This window comes from Sinocyclocheilus anshuiensis, unplaced genomic scaffold (assembly GCF_001515605.1).
Source record: "Sinocyclocheilus anshuiensis isolate Anshui unplaced genomic scaffold, SAMN03320099.WGS_v1.1 scaffold355, whole genome shotgun sequence".
Lineage (NCBI taxonomy): Eukaryota > Metazoa > Chordata > Actinopteri > Cypriniformes > Cyprinidae > Sinocyclocheilus > Sinocyclocheilus anshuiensis.
In genome coordinates, this window is record NW_015549571.1 from 3,028,587 (window position 1) to 3,051,075 (window position 22,489).

Sequence of the window (22,489 nt, forward strand, 5' to 3'; positions counted from 1 at the left end):
AGATAGATAGATAGATAGATAGATAGATAGATAGATAGATGTTGATTTTTTTGACAGTATAGAACTTAAATAAATAAGTCTATGTCTGTCAGATTAGAAAATGCATTGCACATGTCAGGGAATAAATGTTTTCTCACACAACATTTTTGAGCAGATAAATGGTCCACCTCAGCTGAAGTCTTGTTTGGAATAGACACTTCAATATGGCCATGGTTGATGTTGTGAGAACATCAGAAAAGGAGTGGGTTGTTTGTGTGTGTGTGTGTGTGTGTGTGTGTGTGTGTACTGGTATATGTGGTTTATGAGGACACAAATGTGTATAAGTGTGTGTGTGTGTGTGTGTGTGTGTTTATTTACATATTTATTTATTTACTTATGTATTTATTTATTTATTTATGCAGCATGCATGTATGTATGTATTTATTCATTCATTCATTCAATCATTCATTTTTACAGTTTTAAACTGTAAAATTTACAGGTTTTGTAAAACAGATTTACCTAGCCTTATCACCTAATGACAGCCCCATTGACTCCATCTGCCAAATTACTAAATCAGCATATTATCATCTTAAAAAGCTTGCATTTTGTTTCCAGTAAACACTTGAAGAAACGTGTTCAGGCCTTTATCACCAGCAGGGTGGACTATTGTAATGGACTCCCCACCGTCCTTCCCAAGAAGACCATTAGACAGCTGCAGCTCATCCAGAACGCTGCTGCCAGGATTCTGACTAGAACCAGAAAATCTCAGCATATCTTTACACTGGGTTCAAGTTACATTAAGAATTTATTTTAAAATTATTTAAACTTGTTTATAAATCACTCAATGGCCTAGGACCTTAAAACATTGCAGATATGCTCATTGAATAGAAAACTAGCAGACCACTCAGATCATTAGAATCAAGTCAAGTGGAAATACCAAGGGTTCACTCAAAGCCAGGTAAGTCTGCTTTTAGCTATAATGCCACCTGCAGTTGGAACCAGCTTCCAGAAGAGGTCAGATGTGCTAAAATAGTAGTCACATTTAAATCCAGACTCAAAACACATCTGTTTAACTGAGCATTTACTGAATGAGCATTGTGCTACATTCGACTAATTACACTTATTTATATATTCTCTTTTTTGTTCTTAGCTATTTTATTGCATTTTAAATCATTATTTTAATCATTTTAATCATTTTTAATTCTTTGCTTTTATTGTTATTTTTATTTGTTATGCATGCTCTTTGTATTTCTTATGTATCTGTTGTTTTTATTTTACAATTATTTTAATTCCTTTTTATGTAAAGCACTTTAAATTACCATTGTGTAAGAAATGTGCTATATAAATAAACTTACCTTGCCTAAATATGTTTACATTTTTGCTGTATTTTTTATATAATTATTCAAGTTTTTTTTTTTTTGGGTTTGTTTGTTTGTTTGTTCGTTTTTTGTTTAGCAAAAACAACCGGATTTTTAATGTGTAGGGTCTAGCCCTTTTGCCATGTACCTAGGACTACCACAATGAATGCATATATGTAGTGACTTACACATACATTGTGACGATGCAGTACGCTGATGATTCAGCTTTTTGCCTTTCAGTTTAATATTCATAGGATGCAGTTCAGAGCACAAGCACTGAATTACCGCTAGTGTCCTGCCATTGTTGTTGTTACAGAGTGTGTTCATATACAAGACCACTCCACTTCGAATACTCCTAACCACTCTGCACTCCACTCTGTACTACTCTGCTATACCCTCTGCTACTTGTACTATGATTGTTCACTTAACCAACAGTGTTGGGGAAAGTTACTTTTAAAAGTAATGCATTACAATATTGCGTTACTCCATAAAAAAGTAACTAATTACGTTACTTAGTTACTTTTTATGGAAAGTAATGCGTTACGTTACTTTTGCGTTACTTTTTAAATCTGGACAGGGCATCTGATTACGTAACTCGCGTTACTTGTAATGCGTTACCCCCAACACTGTTAACCAAGTACTATGACTGTATACCACTACAAGCCTTAATCTTTTAAAGTATTCTTAGTTTCTGACAGGACGAATTATGTCTGCTCAATATCCACCAGCACCCCCATTAGTCTCTTTCAATCACTGATTGTCGGCAAAGGCAACAGTCATGACATAGAGTAGATATTTCCCCTGAGATGTGTGACAATTTAGAACTGTGAGGCATGGCCTCACTCAATATAGCCATCACCTCCCCTGAGTATAGAGACATTATGCAGCCATGGCAGCATCTGATGGAGTGGATCCCCAGAAAAGAGGGTGAACAACAATGGGCACATATCTTCCCGTCCCTAAGTTGTTGTCAGAAGTCCTAGCAGAGTTTCAATGGTTGCGGAAGGAGACTGAGGAACTGTATCATTATTCCTATGAGCAGAGAATGATTGGTGCAGGCACCATCTGCCAACTCTGTTCCTCAACTCTGGACCCATACTCCACAGATCACTAAGGATCACAGGATGCTAAGCCCTTCCCTCTGCCTAGATCCAAGCTACCTAAGAGATTGAGTGACAGCACTGCAAAGCCATTCAGATCACATCGTCTGCATGACTTCAGCAGCTGGAGATGACAGCAGATGAAGGACAGCTGAGTTAATGGACGATCCGGCCACTGAGAAGTGAAAGCCTTCCGGATGTTTGCATTAAGAGTTTGCACACAAGTTTGTGTGCACAGTTTGCTTCAGCAGCTGGACAGTAAAGGCTATGTGGAGCTAGAGTGCAGCTCCTATGTGTCAAGACTTTACTTCCAAGATCGATACTATCAGAGATAAAATTGTAACCATGCAGCTGTCAGCCACAGTATCGCATCAGATAGTTCTGATCTATAGTGCACTATAGATCCCCTGAGGAACAATTCCACTCATTCTCTTCGGAAGGAAGAATTGTATAAACTTGTTAAATCATCTAAACCAACAACATGTATGTTAGACCCTATTCCATCTAAGCTACTAAAAGAGGTGCTTCCAGAAATCATAGATCCTCTTCTGAACATCATTAATTCGTCATTGTCATTAGGATACATCCCAAAAACCTTCAAACTGGGTGTATTTAAGCCTCTCATTAAAAACCACAACTTGACCCCAAAGAATTCATTAATTAAAGACCGATCTCGAATCTCCCTTTTCTGTCAAATATACTAGAAAATGTAGTATCATCACCATCATCAATTATATTCCTTCTTAGACAAAAATGGTATCTGTGAGGAGTTCCAGTCAGGATTTAGACCGTATCATAGTACTGAGATTGCTCCCATCAGAGTTACAAATTACCTGCTTTTATCATCTGATCATGGTTGTATCTCTCTATTAGTGCTACTGGATCTTAGCGCCGCATTTGACACCATCGACCACAACATTCTTTTGAATAGACAAGAAAATTATGTTGGCATTAGAGGAAGTGCATTGACATGGTTCAAATCATACTTATCTGACCGCCATTAATTCGTGGCAGTGAATGAAAAGGTATCATACCAATCACAAGTGCAGTATGGAGTGCCTCAAGGCTCAGTACAAGGACCATTACTTTTTACGCTTTACATGTTACCCTTGGGAGATATCACTAGGAAACATGGTGTTAGCTTTCACTGTTATGCTGATGATACTAAGCTCTATATTTCTTTGCGGCCCGATGAAACACCAATTTGAAAAACTAGATGAGTGAAGTGTCAATGGGGCGGACCAAGATGGCAGCCTGAGCGGACGCAGTTTTGAATGCTTGCACCAACTTTCTTTATAGATTTTGCTAATAAGCTGTATGTAGTTATTTCGGTCCTACATTTGTTTACTACAATTTGTTGAATTATTGACGACTACTTTTTGCTTCACCATGGTTCGTAAGCGAAGACTTTCGGCTCACTCAGAAGCTAAAAATGCTAGCGCATGCTCACTCGCTAGCTGTGGGCATGATTGCCTCTGTGAGCGAGGAGGAATCATTTAGTCTGGCCGAAGAGGAGTTTCCAGCTCTGCCTGTTAACATTACTCCAAGCAAGTCACCAGCTGCTAAGAAAAAGGCCAGTGACAATGCAAATGTTGATGTCTCGTATCAGCTAGACAACATAACGCAGCGTCTGATGAAAACATCCGTCTTGAAGTTGTCAAGATTTGATCAGTGTGCTTCCCAGCGAAAAGGAAAAACTTCCTGAAGTTGTCGATGTTGTTCATCATCTCAGAAAACCACAACAGGGCAGCGGTGGTGGTAGGCCTAGAGCTACCATAATCCAGTTTTCTACATGCACCTACAGAGATGCCATTTGGAAGGCAGCCAAAAATTCTTCTTTTCTGCGCAACAACGGTCTGCAGTTTAGGGAGGACTTCTCGAAAGGAAACCGCGAAAGAAGAATGAAGTTATGACCGGAGGTTCAAAAGGCTCAAGTGGCTGGGAAGACGGTTTATTTTGTCAGAGCCAGAGCCTTTGTACAAGGGGAAGGTGAAATTACTCTCACCAGCTGATTTAAAATCTGACACTACTGTTTGCTTCGTTCTGATCTGACTTTTAATCAGTTGGAGTTATAAGTTACGTGTTTATATAACATGACAATTTTACCGACTTACCTTGTTTTAATGGATGGAGCAAAAACGTTATCAGTGTTACCAATAATATATGTTTTTCTTTTTTGAGCAAGAGAGGCTTATTTGCCTTCAAAAGTCTTTATATGGTGCTATGTCACATTTTTTACCTTTTTGCCAAACTTAGTTTCATATAACTACTTGTTTAAAGGCACACTATGTAAGATTTTTTTATGAAAATATCCAAAAACCACTAGAACAGTGTTATATATTTTGCTGACTTGTGTACTTACATTATCCCAAATGTTTCGAAGAATGTTTAAATCCAGAGAAATAAGCCATTTTAACTAGTGACACGGACCTTGTCTATAGTGTCATTGTGTCGCCTGCCAATGACGTCATACACCCTCGATTTCAATTTTGTTTTGTAGAAAACATGGAAACACCAAAGACGCTTTAATATGTTATGCGTTTTATTAGACAGGTGACGACCGCACAGAGTAGCATTATAACAGAACTTTCAAATGTATCTAGAATGATAAAACAGCGCTGCTTTACCCCACATGAACATGATTTCTGACCGAGTCCCGTCGGATTGCATCGGCTGTGGGGATGACACACTCAGTCACGGCGTCGTCAAACTACGCCTTTGTTTCTTTGTTTGTTTTGAATACGCACCCTCTAGTGGCGAAAGCTTACATATTGTGCCTTTAAATATGTTATACGTTTTTTTGTTCTTTCCTGCTTTAGAGTTAGTTGTTCATGTCATTCTATTCTATTCTATTATTTCTTTGAATGCCAGGGGTTTAAGAGAAAACGTCAAAGGTAAGGCTTTGTTTTTGTTTACTAAATGGTTTAATTTTGTTTTTATATTATTTCAAGAATCTCATTCGGTTGCCTCTGATGTGAATTTTTGGCGTTCACAATGGGGCATTGCCTAAAAAATAATTTTGGTGGTGAAGTTTTGCATTCAGAATGTGGTGAAAATGGCCATTTCATATGTTTAGTTTTAAAAAGTTTCAGTGTAACTTCTATAGTAGTTAACATTTATAGTAAACCTGACAATGACCAGTAATTATTTTTGTTAGAGGAGAGACTTCTTTATTGGCTATCCAAATTTCCTGATGCTTATTTAAATTTAGGAGATGATTTTAATTTTGTTTTTGAATGAATCTATCGATAGATGGCCACCAGGATGACCCTGAAGGATTATTTAAATGTAATTGGGAATTATTACAATTTGAAATCGGAAAATATCTGAGAAAATGTAGTAGTACAATAGCTAAATCACAGCGTCTCATGGAAGAGAAAATTGTTGAAGAGATTTTATCATTATCAAGTAGTCCTAACTGGATGATATGTACAGAACGGGAGCACAGGGAGCCTTTATTCGATCGAGACAAAAATAGTTTGAGCATGGAGAGCAGATGTCTGCTTATTTTTTCAAACTTGAAAAGTCTAGGGCTAAATTCAATTCTATTTCCAACATGAATATTAATGTATCTATTACAGATAATATCTAATAATCTATTTACACATCTAAATAGTGAGCTTAATATGTCAACTTTTTGTATGCATTTAGAGAATGTAAATATAATTAGTCAAGAGGACCAAACATTATGTGATTCCCCAAATACTATTACTGAAATTAAGGATGCGATTGAACATCTGAAATGTAATAAATCAGCATGTAGTGATGGAATTACTGCTGAATTCTTTAAGCAGTTTTCTGAGATTCTCGTCCCGTTCCTTTTTGAAGTGTATTCTGAAAGTTTAAAGTGCTCTGAACTTCCTACAACTATGACTTAAGATGTAATCTGTCTAATGCCTAAACCCAAGAAAGATGCTTACTGCTTATTGATAATTGGAGCCAATTAGTTTGTTGAATAATCTAGTGGCGAAAGCTTACATATTGTGCCTTTAAATATGTTATACGTTTTTTTGTTCTTTCCTGCTTTAGAGTTAGTTGTTCATGTCATTCTATTCTATTCTATTATTTCTTTGAATGCCAGGGGTTTAAGAGAAAACGTCAAAGGTAAGGCTTTGTTTTTGTTTACTAAATGGTTTAATTTTGTTTTTATATTATTTCAAGAATCTCATTCGGTTGCCTCTGATGTGAATTTTTGGCGTTCACAATGGGGCATTGCCTAAAAAATAATTTTGGTGGTGAAGTTTTGCATTCAGAATGTGGTGAAAATGGCCATTTCATATGTTTAGTTTTAAAAAGTTTCAGTGTAACTTCTATAGTAGTTAACATTTATAGTAAACCTGACAATGACCAGTAATTATTTTTGTTAGAGGAGAGACTTCTTTATTGGCTATCCAAATTTCCTGATGCTTATTTAAATTTAGGAGATGATTTTAATTTTGTTTTTGAATGAATCTATCGATAGATGGCCACCAGGATGACCCTGAAGGATTATTTAAATGTAATTGGGAATTATTACAATTTGAAATCGGAAAATATCTGAGAAAATGTAGTAGTACAATAGCTAAATCACAGCGTCTCATGGAAGAGAAAATTGTTGAAGAGATTTTATCATTATCAAGTAGTCCTAACTGGATGATATGTACAGAACGGGAGCACAGGGAGCCTTTATTCGATCGAGACAAAAATAGTTTGAGCATGGAGAGCAGATGTCTGCTTATTTTTTCAAACTTGAAAAGTCTAGGGCTAAATTCAATTCTATTTCCAACATGAATATTAATGTATCTATTACAGATAATATCTAATAATCTATTTACACATCTAAATAGTGAGCTTAATATGTCAACTTTTTGTATGCATTTAGAGAATGTAAATATAATTAGTCAAGAGGACCAAACATTATGTGATTCCCCAAATACTATTACTGAAATTAAGGATGCGATTGAACATCTGAAATGTAATAAATCAGCATGTAGTGATGGAATTACTGCTGAATTCTTTAAGCAGTTTTCTGAGATTCTCGTCCCGTTCCTTTTTGAAGTGTATTCTGAAAGTTTAAAGTCCTCTGAACGTCCTACAACTATGACTCAAGGTGTAATCTGTCTAATTCCTAAACCCAAGAAAGATTTACTGCTTATTGATAATTGGAGACCCATTAGTTTGTTGAATAATGATTACAAAGTATTTGCTCTTGTTTTTGCCCAAAGATTTAAATTAGTATTAGATTCAATAATTGATGAAAATCAATCTGGGTTTATGAGAAAAATACATATATTTAATAATATCAGACTTATTTTTGATCTTATTGATTACTCTGATCTCATTAAAGATGATAGTTTTATATTGTTTTTAGATTTTTTTAAAGCCTTTGATACTGTCAAGCATACTTTTATTTTTTATTGTTTAGAACGCTTTGGGTTTGGGCGCTATTTCAGCAATGCCATGAAAACTCTTTATGTGGGTGGCAATAGTTCAGTAAAATTAATTAGTCAAGAGGACCAAATATTATGTGATTCCCCAAATACTATTACTGAAATTAAGTATGCGATTGAACATCTGAAATGTAATAAATCAGCATGTAGTGATGGAATTACTGCTGAATTCTTTAAGCAGTTTTCTGAGATTCTCGTCCCGTTCCTTTTTGAAGTGTATTCTGAAAGTTTAAAGTGCTCTGAACTTCCTACAACTATGACTTAAGATGTAATCTGTCTAATGCCTAAACCCAAGAAAGATGCTTACTGCTTATTGATAATTGGAGCCAATTAGTTTGTTGAATAATGATTACAAAGTATTTGCTCTTGTTTTTGCCCGAAGATTTAAATTAGTATTATATTCAATAATTGATGAAAATCAATCTGGGTTTATGAGAAAAAGACATATATTTAATAATATCAGACTTTTATTTTTGATCTTATTGATTACTCTGATCTCATTAAAGATGATAGTTTTATATTGTTTTTAGATTTTTTTAAAGCCTTTGATACTGTCAAGCATACTTTTATTTTTTATTGTTTAGAACGCTTTGGGTTTGGGCGCTATTTCAGCAATGCCATGAAAACTCTTTATGTGGGTGGCAATAGTTCAGTAAAATTAAGTCAAGGCACCACACAAAGATTTTATCTGAAAAGAGGTGTGAGGCAAGGTTGCCCAGTTTCAGTTTATCATTTTCTTGTTGTTGCTCAGGCGTTTAGTCATTTTATTGAATCAAGTGAGTTAGAAGGAATTTAAGTTGAAGGGAGAAGTGTCTTGATAAGTCAGTTGGCCGATGACACGGCTCTTTAAAACAAAAAGAAAAAATGCTTGTCAAATTCAGTCGGCTATCAAAATTATTTAAATTTTTTCTAGTGCCTCGGGTCTTTGCTTGAATTTACAAAAATGTGAATTGTTTGCCTTGAAGAGTTGCCATGACAAATTCATTTGTAAAATTCCTGGATGCTCCAATCTATTTAGGTATGGCTATTTCCAAAAATGAACAGGCCAGAATCTCACTAAATTTTAATCCTGTGATCAAAAAAGTAAAGAGCAGATTTCATATTTGGTTACAGAGGGCTTTATCTCTTAAAGGTAGTGCTCTGCTGGCTAAAGCAGAAGGTATTTCTAGGCTTACCTATGTTGCTTCCTCAATTCATTCAGATAGTAAAATAAATAAGAAAATAAGTAAATAAAAAAATAATGTTACATTTTCTGTGGAAAAAACGTGTGCATTATATTAGAAAATCTGTGATAGTTAATTCATATAAAAATGGTGGTCTTGATTATATAGATTTGTCTATCTTAAATAATACTTTCAAAATTAACTGGTTGAAGTATTTTTTGAAAAACCCTTCTTCTGTGTGGAATACAGTATCTAGTACTGTTTTTGACCAACTTGGTGGTCTCTCATTTTTGTTAATGTGTGATTACAAAATTGAAAAACTGCCTGTTAAATTGTCAGCTTTTCACAGTCAAGTACTTTTGGGTGGAAGTTAATTTACAAGAACAATTTTTCTCCACACCAGTATTATATCTGGAATAATTGTAATATTCTGTATAAACACAAGAGTATATTTATGAAAACCTGGTTTGATAAAGAGATTCTTTTGGTAGGACAGTTGTTGAATTCTCGGGGGTATTTAATGAATTATGATGAATTTCTTTCATATTTTAATTTCCCTGTAACCCCAAAAGAATATGCCTCTGTAATTGGAGCTATCTCTTCTCGTATTGTGTCTTTATGTAGAGGCATTTCATACTCTAAACATGCTTCTTTACTTCACGCTGCTGACACTTTCTGTGGCAGAATTTGTTTTTCATCTAGCAAAAAAAATAATAATAAGGCTATACTTTTATTATTTCAAAGAGTACAAACAAAAAAAGCTGTAAAAACTGTGTATTTATTTGGTATATTTAAGTTATTGTGATTTAGCAAGGCCTTTCATTATTTTATTTAATTTTTATTTGTGTTGGTTTTATATATAGATGTATAGTTAATATATACTTTTTTATATTTTTTGTGTATACCCTTGGCACTTTTGTTTTGTATTTGTTGTTCAAGCATTAATTAAAAAAAATTTGAATGCATAGTTGATATAAAAAACTGGATGACTAGTAATTTCTTACTGTTACATTCTAAAAAAAAAAACGTAGGTGTTAATTATAGAACCAAAAACCTCTGCATGTAATAACCTAAGACTCGATGGCTGCTCTGTCAATTCTTCGTCATCAGTTAAGAACCTAGGTGTGCTATTTGATAGAACCTTATTTTTCCATCTCAAAAATATATCTAAATTACGACCTATGCTAGCAAAAGTCAATGGCAAATGCAGAAATGTTAATTCATGTGTTCATGACCTCAAGGTTAGATTATTGTAATGCTTTATTGGGTGGTTGTTCTGCACGCTTAATAAACAAACTCCAGCTGGTCCAAAATGCAGCAGCTAGAAACTCTGGCCATTTGATAATACCTAGAAGATCAAAATCAGTGGATTCACTTTATTTTGATGGTCCCTTTAACACATTCTGTTGACTGTAAATAATATTTCTCTTACATACTGTATCTACCAACTCTCATTAGAGTGTTTGTAGAGTATTAGTAGACTGGTAGGGTTAGGGTTAGAATAAGTTGACGTGTACTTGCAAAGTTACTTATAGTCAGTAGAACGTCTGTTGGGAGACCATCACAATAACAACAGAATGCTCAAAAGGGACCATCAAAATAAAGTGTTACCAAATCAACTGCAGGCGGCAGATCCTTTTGCTATTTAGCTCCCAAACTCTGGAACAATCTACCTAACATTGTTCGGGAGGCAGACACATTCTGTCAGTTTAAATCTAGATTAAAACCCCATCTCTTTAACCTGGCTTATACATAACACACTAAAACATTTCTATTATTCAAATCCGAAAAGAAAAAAGAATTGTTAGTCAGCATTAATTAGGTCAACCGGAACCGGGAACACGGGAACCAGATGAGTCCTCTGCACAATCTGACTTTGTTGCAGTCTAGAATGAAACTGCTGGTTTCATCATCTGGCACACTACTTTGATACACTATTTCCCTGTTTAATACTGTAAAGTTGCTTCGACACAATCTGTTTTGTAAAAGGTTCTATATAAATAATGGTAAAAAACTAAAAAAGACTGCAGTATTAGCTGCTGCACAATCTTCAGACTAGTTTTTGACGTTTTGTCCATCCCCAGCAAGTGCCCATCCCTACCTTGTTGGATCTATCAGCGTGGTTAGATTTTGAACTACAAGTTCAAGAAGATAGCACCAGGCTCTATCCCTCAGCAAGTAAGCAAGACCCCATACACAGAAGGTGACACCGTAGAGACTCAACTATAGATACCCTACTAAAGCCACAAGTATCTTCCTTGACACAGGAAAGATGGCGGTGACATGACAGTTAAAGCACCTGACCCCAAGCCCAGAAACAGGAAGACGTTTTGCCAATACTGCAATGCTCAAGACCACTTCTTAAGTGATTATGCCAGACTAAGCAGAGATCAGAAAGTGCTGTGGATACAGTCACACAAGAGATGTTGGCGTTGTAGAAAGACCACATCAAGCCATTCAGTGTAACCTCAGGACTCTCTGCAACAGTTGTAATCGCAAGTACCTCCAAGTACACAATTGCCACAGAATGAAGCCATCCAACCACTCCTCCTTTACAAGGTTGTATTATCCTCAACTTATTTCCCCATAAGGCCAGTCCATCTAGCCCCGTCTAACAGCACTGCCACCATCAAGACCAGCCTAGGTTAAACCACCATGTCCTACTCAAGACATTAAGAATCACCTTCCCAGCCAGTATGGTTTCACAGCTACTTCAGGCTCATATACTGGCCTGTACAGACAAGTTGAGAGAATGCAACTAGATGTGCTCCCTTACCACAGTAAAAAAAGTCATTGCTCACTTGAAGCAAGATCAAGAGGCCATTTCACTGCTCGAGTCCAAGACTACTAGAGTTAAGGTAGATGGAGAAGCCAGATATGCCACACCCTTGTTATGAGTGAAACATGACTCTCCAACCAGCCTCCTCAAATACTACTCTGCCCTGTCAAGAATCGAGCGGTGGTTAGCCAGAGATCCACAAGCGGCAGCCTACCAGGTGGAGATAAACAAGTTAAATTAGGCAGGATATGCACAAAAGATACCTCCTGACCAAGTGGATCAATCTAAAGAGTGATTGTACATCTTCCACTATATGAGGCAGCATACGGCAAGAACAGAGTCGTGGTCAACTGTTTATGGAGAAAAAAATCTCAACAAGTTGCTCCTCCCTGGTCCCATACAGGCAAGGACCTTCTCTTATGTCTGTCCTCCTAAGGTTGCATGAACAAACTGGGCCTCATTTACGAAACGAACGTATGACAGAAAATTGGGCGCATGGTCGTTTCAATGCAAAACTTGGAATTTATCAATATGGACGTGAGCGGTAGCTACGATCAAATCTGACGTCTGGTCTCAGCTCGTGTACGCAAGTTTTTGAGTTACCTGAACTTGCCGCAGCATAGTAAATATGGTGGAAAATTGTAGAATGACAGCATTTTGTTCCTTTTTCTTTCCCTGCCCGTCAAATGAAGCTCATTAGTCGATTGTTAACCAGTAAGATTAGAATGTCTTTTTTTTTTTCATACAGGGCTTTAGCTTTATATGCGCGAATAGCAGCGTAAACCACAGACCATGAGTATTCAATCGTGCAGTCATAAAATTTACACTGTTTATTTTAAAAGGTCGCTGTAAAATCAGCATGCAGTGCCCAAACAAACATGTTTGCGCATGTGAAGGATTTTACACAGATATTAGAACATGAGTGAAGTATAAAGCCATGTTTTTTATTTTATAGTTTAATATTATTTTATAGCTACTTATTTTTCATTCTTGTTCTGTTTTGAATACCGTTAAATTTAAAATATTTGTTGTAGAGTGAGGGGAACTAAATAGGCTGTTTATATTTACCAGTATTTTAATATACATAGGCCTATATATATATTACATACATTATTGTAGCCTAATTGTTTGGAATTGCAAGGTTAATGGGTGTTTTTGGAGTAAAATAAATTTCTCTTTCATGAGATTACTTCCTCTTTTTGGCTGGGTTTCGTTTCTCCGTGTCGTAAACTTTAGGGGTGAGGCTTCTAAACCGGGGTGTTTTTAGGGCCGTGATATTCAAATGACGATTGTTTTCTGCCGCCACGTTTATCAACATACGATCATTCGTACGATGAGATTGGCCGCATATGAATGTTTCCTGAATCACACGTGAACTCTGTCGTAAGTTGATTTGTGCGCACGGATCTGCACTCGTTTCTACGTTAGATTGATAAATGAGGCACACTGTCATGTTGAGTTGTGACATGATTAGAGGCATGTTTCATAAGGTGCGACTGCTACCAGAGGACTGCCTCTTACGATTCCTCTGGAGAGACCTCGACCGAGATCAGTCCCCTCACAAATATGAATGGCAAGTTCTCTAGTCACCTAGGAGAATGTGTCTGAGAAAGCATAGATAAGTCATTCTACGTGGACAACTTACTTTAGAGTTTCAGTTGCCAGGAATAAGCCAGAGCACAATCATTCAACCCAGCAAACATTGGTCCGACGGCAACGTCGTGTCCCTGGCCAAAAATAGTCGCGGTAGGACGGCATAAATCGGTAAAAATATGTAACACAGAACATTTCCTAAAAATGCATTCAGATACGTTTGTGCATCTCTACAGTTATCTGGGGTTGCATATATAATTGTTACCTTGACTTTTTTAGCTAAGTGTAGTACAATATGTATACCCTGTTGTGAATCAGTTGTGAGAGGACGTCGTCCACTAACGTCCTTTACACGTGCATTTATAGTCCATCACGACCCTCTATGAAATTCCTATGAAATATGCAAAAGCAATTGTGCTTACACCTTTGTTAATACTCCAATAATTAAATTAAGTGCCCTAAGTAGTTTTTAAGAGGTTGTGGGTAGCCTAACGTCCACTGACGTCCTTTACACGTCTATAGTCGACCAAGACCAATTGTAAAAAATCAATAAATCTTTATGAAATACACAATCATTTATATTTACATCACGATCATTTGTATTTAAGTTATGAAATCTCCAAGCCACAAGAGAATTTAATTTGAAACAACAGTAATGTCCCTCAAGTACTAGCATTCATTAGCCGCTTTTCCACTGCCGGGCCAGTGCGAGCTAGTGCTTTCAACGGGCCGGGTGGGGCTAATAGCCCCAGACCTGTAGCACCGAGTCCAAAATCACGCTGCGTTCCACCGTCGGGCCAGGAGCTCTAAAACCAGCCCTTTACACGCCTCTTTGGGACAACGTCACACAATCCCATTATTTCACCAACAAAGAGAAGATTTATCAGAAAACTAATCAGAAATAAATCACTGTAACTAGCGAGATCACAAAAACGGCCGTTTGTTTGCATTTTTTGTTGTTTACTTAAAGATTTAAATCCAGAATCATCAGTGTTTTACCAGTTTTACACTAATAAGTTATATTACACGCCTCTTTGGGACAACGTCACACAATCCCATTATTTAACCAACAAAGAGAAGATTTATCAGAAATAAATCACTGTAACTAGCGAGATCACAAAAACGGCCGTTTGTTTGCATTTTTTGTTGTTTACTTAAAGATTTAAATCCAGAATCATCAGTGTTTTACCAGTTTTACACTAATAAGTTATACATTCTGGATCAGTTTGTCAGGATTGAAAATTAGTCACACAGAAATAAAATGGTATTTACAGTTATTACACAAAAGAAAGAGAACACACATAACGTTACTTATTCAGTCACGTCAGTTTCTGTTTATCTGTAGTCACAGTATACATCACATTTAGAAATCATAATAATTTCTATAAATTTTCCATCAAAAATACGACCTGAGTAATATTAGCAGAGCTCCCAAACAAAAACTAGGATTATATTAGCCTACATGGAGCTAATGAACATCAGACAGTCAGGTATAAAGAGATGAGATTTACTGACAGATGAAATATGTTACTAAATAAATAAACGATTGTGATAGCCTAACGTTATATGATTTGTCTGATTTCTTCAAGCTGTCCTATTTACTATGTTTACTATGGTAACGGCATTGGGCCTCATTTATCAGTCTAACGTAGAAACGAGCGCAGATCCGTGCGCACAAATCAAATTACGACAGAGTTCGCATGTGATTCATTAAACATTCGTATGCAGCCAATCTCATCGCACGTTGATAAATGTGGCGGCTGAAAACAATCGTCATTTTAATACCACACCCCTAAAAACAGCCCGGTTTAGAAGCCTCGCCCCTAGAGTTTACGACACGGCGAAACGAAACCCGGCCAAAAAGAGGAATCAATAGGCTTGTTTGAGATGAGCAAAATCTGCGCAGAGCCGATCACCGGTGATCACCGCGAGACGCATGCCGGTTAGAAAAGTGTCCGAGTTACCTCCGACTTGCTCTGATGTCATGCTGACGTGTGCAAAAAAACTCTGGCGACAGCATGTAAGTGATAATAACGCGATATCCGCCTTTGATCTCGTTGGTATCTGCTCCACTTCTAGAGGGCAGAACTGTCCGTCTTGACCGCGCTTATTTCACTCCTGCCGTCACTGCAGCCGCCTACTCTCACCTACATTTCAGGCAAGGCGAGGCGCATCTCAAACAAGCCTATTGCTGATGTTCGCGCAGTAGTGAGGGCTCTTTAAATTTTGGCGCTGTTGTGAAGACGCATGTCACATGACAATATCAACATGGCGGCGGCAGGTCGCAGTTCGTGGCAGCTGCTACGGTCTTTCTCGCCGTTTCTGCTGTTTGCTCGGTAATACTACACTGTACTCAGTGGCGTGCGGTGGTGGTGTTTTTAAAATGATGATGCAAAGTTCCCACAATTGTATTATTATTATTATACATTTTTATGTATCAGTTGCCATAGTTCTTGCCATGAGTCAAAGGCAGCTGCCAGAGTTCGTGGCAGCTGCCACGGTCTTTCTCGCCGTTTCTGCTCTTTGCTCGGTAAAACTACAATGTACTCAGTGGCGTGCGGTGGTGGTGTTTTTAAAATGATGATGCAAAGTTCCCATCAAACAAGCCTAATCTCATGAAAGAGAAATCTCTTACTTCAGAAAGACCCGTTAACACCCGTTAACTGCAAACAATTAAATTATTATTATTTTGTTTTTTAATGTATATTAAATACCGCCGGTAAATATAAGGAAACCTTAACAAACATAATTATTATTTAGACTATTTAGTTCCTTTCAGTCCACAACAAATTCTTTACATTTAACGATATTAAAGAACAAGAATGACAAAATAAGCAGCTATAAAATTATATATTAAACTATAATATATATATTTTTTAAATCACGCTCTAAGCTGGTGGCATTTATTAGCTAGCCTAAACAGCACACAAACGTCAAGCTAACGCTGAAACGGCATTGCGCTCACGAGCCTCATTCGACAAGAATCCAGATGTTTCCGTTTTTGACATATTTGTATTGCTTGTTAAACTTTTATTTATTATGTAGCCTAAACATGGCTTTATACTTCACTCATGTTCCAATATTCACGTAAAATCCTTCACATGCGTAAAAATGTTTGTTTGGGAACTGCATGCTGATTTCACAGCGGGCCTTTTAAAATAAACAGTGTAACTTTTATATTTGGCTGACTGCATTTTAGTTTGATGATGAATGGCTGAAATGTCAGGCAACGGTAGAACTCATTTGTTTGTGTGTGTGTGAGGCGCCTGTGCGATCAGAAGTATTAGATCAAATAAAGATATAAAGAAAATAAATAAAATGCATTACGAGTGTCACAAAAACGAGCGTATAGCCTACTTGTTGCACAGGGTTTTTTTTGTTTGTTTTTTTTACTTTTTTTTATCTGTTAATTATTTTATAGCCTATTATATATTGTGTGTGATCCTATTTATTTTATTCCTTTATAGACTTAATTTCTGTTTTTCTCCTTTCACAGAAGCGCTGCAGGTGCGTGATGCGACGATTGGTCTGTTGTTTACACTGCTATTCGCGCATATAAAGCTAAAGCCCTGTATGAAAACAAAAAGACATTCTATTCTTACTGGTCAGTGATCAACTAATGAGCTTCGGTTGTCAGTCAGGAAAATAACCTAAATGAACAAAATGCAATTCTAGATTGTAGATTTACTATGCTGCGCGGAAGTTCAGGCTAACTCAAAAACTTGCGTACACGAGCTGAGACCAGACGTGAGATTTGATCGTAGCCACCATAGACATAATAAATACCTAGACGCCTCATTGGCCGCTCGACCGCACGTCAACGTCGCCGCCATATTGGTGCGGGCAATTCTCTCAGAACGATGATCTGAGTTACTATTGCAATTATCGATGCAGTATGAAAGACATACACTGGTGACATTTTTCACAATCACGACAAACAATCAAATACTGCCCTAAACTCAATAGCGGAAAGGCAGCGCTATCCTGCAAATATGGCGGATAAACAAAGCAGTTTCCCAGAACTCAACGCGGCATTACGTCAGATTCTCATTCTTTATTGATAAATTCCAAGTTTTGCATTGAAACGACCATACGCCCAATTTTCTGTCGTACGTTCATTTCGTAAATGAGGCCCAGTGTCATTTGCATCAAATATTTCTGCCTTGTATGGTGGCAGACTCCTCTAGCCCCAGTTGACCCAAGGTTTTCGGTGAGCCAAAAAACCCTGGACGTTGGCCTCGAGGAAGTCCCAACGAGGCACGATCAAGCCCCGGAAGTGACAGTGGAAACGCAACTGGCCCTGGCACGCACTAGCACACCCGCTTTTGACCCGACAGTGGAAACGTGGCTATTAAGTATTCTTTGTCTCTGAATTTTGTCTACTCAATATCCATCAGCACTCCCATTTGTCTTCCCAATAATTTGAACATTTCTGCATTTATTACAGTGCATATCCTTCTACTATGTAAATGCCACAGACCAATGGTAGTTCGAAGGTGTTTACCAGCAAAAGGGAACTTTTCCAGAAATTTCGTATTGGTAAGCAGTTTTCTGAAACAATTCCTGAAACAAACTCCAAACAAACTTCATTTTGGTCTGGTTTTGTTCGAGATGACATCACACCAGTTCATTCTTCGATTCTGTAAGTATATCAGGACCTTTAGAGCAATCTTTACAGGATGCCCACTCCTATGAAAAGTATCAACAGTGAAAGCTGTTGGATCAAGGCATGGTTCACAATAACCAATTTAAAAAAGAAAAAGAAAGAAAAGTTGGTAAACAGGACTTGTGTGACTTTTTTCAAAGTCCAAGGTACCTGTGCAACCCACACTTCCAATCAATCACATCTCCCTAAATGATTCCAGTTTCCAAGGTTTACTTACTTGTTCTAGCCTGCCCTGTCAATGATCACTCATTGTCTTCAATAAAATTTGTGTGTCATTAGTTAGTCAGATAGTGTTTGTCTGTAATTGTGTCTTAGATGAGAAACCACATTTTATGAATAACTGATTCAGATTAAGATTTTTATAGATGGCCTGTGGATATATCAAAATACTGACTGACAAGATGACTCCCAGTCTGCAGAAGCTTGGTAGAAGAAGATTATTCCAGCATGATAACAATGCAAACCACACTGCCAAAAGCACACAAGAGTTTCTAAAGAAATAAAGTGAATACTATGATTTGGCCAAATTGACTTTAATCCAGTAGAACACCTTGGGGGTATCATAATAAGAAATGGTATACCGACACAACCCCTGCAGCAAAGAGAAAAAAACAATTCTCTCCAGAAATGTGTGCAACAGTTTTGTTGCATTGAATGACTTTGGGGCCTGTGTTTTAACACAGTATATCTTAATTATTAGATTTTAATTTTAAGTAAAAGCAAATTCTCCACAGTTCAACGTATAAATAATGAGGTGATACAATTTTGAGTCATTTGACATTGTGTCCAACACCATGATCAGTGAGTACAAAGTGACTCTTTCTATCATTGTTGTCCTTTGTCTTGATATTGCCTAACAACAAACAACCTTAAACCAGTGGAATACATAAGTAATCTTGTTAACCTATATTTTTAGAACCCATGGCCAGTTGCTATTTGTGCTGTGTGACAGGAGGTTTTTAGGTTATGTAAGCAGGTTCTTACTCTCAGACTGCAGTGAAAATCTCTATAATGCAGCTTAGTATAATCTAAGGCTGTCTGTAACACACCTGCATGTCTGTATATGTGTGCGCTGCCTCTTTCTGAGGCCTTTCTTTTCAATCGAAGGTTTACAAATGTAATCTAGGAGGACTGATATAATTCTTAAAAACTGTAAAAGAAAAAAAACTGGGTTTTTTTCCTAATATAGATGTATTTACTGTATTTCTAATATAATTGTTGAGGTGTAGAGGAACTTTAAGCTGCATTATGACAAAATGATCACTTCCATATAGTTTTTCAGAATGTAAACTTATTCATTTTAGACAGAACTTCTGTTACAAAATTGTTGCTCTAATATACCAGTTAACCAATTCATTCATCAAAGAGATGGCAAATACAACACAAACGCAACCATCCCATCTAACTGAAGCTGCTCTTTCTCTAAAAATCTCAAATGTAGCCTACTCTTGAAAACAAGCTCATAAATCTGATGATACTATCTGAAATATGCTCACGAAACTAAAAGGGGAGGATCTTTCAAACATGTGTACATAACTCTAGGTACTGTTCAGTATGTGAGAACAGCAGCATATAACTGCATTCTGAAGTTACCTTTCATAGATTTGTATTCCTCTATAGCTCTAATATCTAAAAAAGGAGTTAAATCAACTACAGAATTATAACTATAAAGCACGTCTCCATTTATAATACACTATGACGAATTCCTCAACTGAAACATTAAACAGGGAACAAATTACAAGCACTCTGAATCTAGAAGACATCACTGTGGTTAGTTGAAATGTGCAAAATCAAACATTCAAATATCTTCTATATTGCATTTTATGTGAAGGTATTATCTGGGATGAACAAATGTGCTTTACTGATTTTTGGGCTTGACAAACTGTAAAAGGTAAACAAACAGGATATATGATGGCAGTTTACACTACATTATTGTAATTATTATTACTGCTATCTTAATCTTCATTTTTATGGCAATCTTTATTGAAACACCTGAATACTTAGATTGAACATTCACTAACACTTTGCCTCACAAAGGTCAAACAACTCTTTTCATGTATTTCTGCTGCTTCTCATTACAGCTGCACTGAAATAAAAAATATCATACTGTATTTGGCCATTTACTGATGTCTGTGAAAAGTAAATGTACACACTGTACCGACAGATGCTAACCAATACAGACAATCACCAGATTACAGAACATCACTTCATTATACACGCAGATTGAACATGTTCAGTCAGTAAAAACAAGTGCCCTTGGTAAGTGTCTGTCGGTGCAGTGTAAATTAGCCTTTAGAGATGTGCTTTCCTAAGTAAACACACAAGTCTGTGCTTTTAAGGGATCTGGACGCACCTGTGAACACCTGTTTCACCAAGCACTGGTCTTATCTTTTGACTTTAACCAGTTCATTACATAATGCTCTGAGTCCATCTAAAAAAAGTAAGTTAAGAATAATCATAGCAGAATGAGGCGGTCATTAGGTTCACAGCAGTGTAACGTCATCTAAATTCAGTAAGAAGATTACACAACATATTATAATGACTATGAACTCAGCTTTATTTACAGTTGCAGCTTTACTTGCTGTTGCAGTCACAAATATTCTTCCACTTTTGATCTAAAAACATGTTTAATAGAGAACAGAGTGAACTGGCAAAGCAGAAACTGTACCTGCAGTGAGTTGCACAAATGAGAAGAGTAAAAGCGCCGCTTCTGAGCACCTGAGATAAGACATGACATCTGTCACTCTCTGCACATCAATACATCCACCTTTATAGACAAAATCATCATGACTCGGTTCTGCTGCATTTCCACAGTGACTGCTTGCATTGCTCCACTCAAAATAAACCCCAGAGCAACTAAACACGCAGAAAGAGACTTGCTCCACCTCTTGTGGCTTAATGTAAGAGGATTACAGAGAGAGGGGGAGAGAGAGAGAGAGAGAGACAGAGAGAGCAGCAGGGGTGCACCAGAAACTCAGACGCCATGACTGGGAAACACCAATAACCTTGGTAAAGGAACTATAGAATATAATATTTATTAATTTCCTGATAAGAAGAATTCCTGGAATCATAGAAGTTTTAGGACCTGGCTGCTGTGATTGGTCTAGAGAGTTTATGGCTTTTAAGCGATAACACATGGACCCACTTTACATTGAGTGTCCTTAACTATGTACTTAAATTTAAATTAATCATTTAATACAATGTACATGTGTACATACATATTCTTACATTGTACTTATATTTGAAAACCCCATCCTGTAATCACATTTGTAATTATTTCTGTAGTTACATCTATAATTACACTGCTGAGTCTGACCCACCCTTACACCTAACCATATCACCAAACCTGTTCCTAACCTTAACCGTTTTCCACCTCGATAGCAGCAAACGTTATTTATTTATTTATTTATTCATTCATTCATTTTCATTTTATTGAAGTAATCAACTTTTTTTTTCTTTTTTGTTAAACATGTTTTATTGTCATGAAAATAACAAGATGACCTTGTGGCATTTAAAGGGAGCATGATATACATTGACATGCAGAGACTTCCTGCAAGAGTCTACACCCCCAAGATTACTGTTATAAACATGAGCCGTGTCCAAAAGGTAAAGGAGGAGGTGTTGTTACAATATTTTCAGTATTTCTCAGAGGGCGGGCTTCAAGTATAACTTGTTTGAAGTAATGGTGCTTCATATAACATTATCCAGAGAAACAAGTGTTAATGATAAATCCCCTATGATGTTTGTACTGGCTACTGTATACAGGCCACCAGGGCACCATTCAGACTTTATTAAAGAATTTGCTGATTTTCTATCTGAGTTCGTGCTGGCTGCAGATAAAGATTTAACTGTTGGTGATTTTAATATCCATGTTGATAATGAAAAAGATGTATTGGGATCAGCATTCATCGATATTCTGAACTCTATTGGGGTTAGACAACACGTGTCAGGACCTACTCATTGTCGAAATCATACTCTAGATTTAATACTGTCACATGAAATCATACTCTAGATTTAATACTGTCACAAGGAATTGATGTTAATTGTGTTGAAATACTGCAGCAAAGCGATGATATCGCAGATCATTATCTAGTCTTGTGCAAACTTCATATAGCTAAAACTGTAAATTCTACTCCTTGTTACAAGTATGGTAGAACCATCACTTCTACCACAAAAGACTGCTTTGTAATTAATCTTCCTAACCTGTCTTAATTTCTTAGCATATCCAATAGCTCAGAACAACTTGATGTTGTAACAGAAACTATGGACTTCCTTCTTTACAGCACTTTAGACAATGTTGCTCCTTTACGCTTAAAGAAGATAGTCTGACTGGTATAACGAGCACATTCGCGCCCTAAAGAGAGCAGGCCGGAAAATGGAGAGCAGCTGGAAGAAAACAAAACTAGAGGTATTTCGTATTGC

General features: G+C 36.8%; 1 protein-coding gene across 2 annotated transcripts in view; it reads right to left on the reverse strand.

Moving 5' to 3' along the window:
- LOC107657408 (activin receptor type-1C-like) overlaps positions 1 to 20,912 on the reverse strand; it is a 49,256-nt gene extending 28,344 nt beyond the window's left edge. For both annotated transcript variants that reach the window (XM_016445463.1, XM_016445462.1), the window contains exon 1: positions 20,736 to 20,912. In XM_016445463.1, coding sequence (XP_016300949.1) covers positions 20,736 to 20,799 — 64 coding nt within the window. In that variant the 5' untranslated portion in view covers positions 20,800 to 20,912. The remainder of the gene's footprint in view (positions 1 to 20,735) is intronic.
- Between the last annotated feature and the right edge of the window lie 1,577 nt (positions 20,913 to 22,489).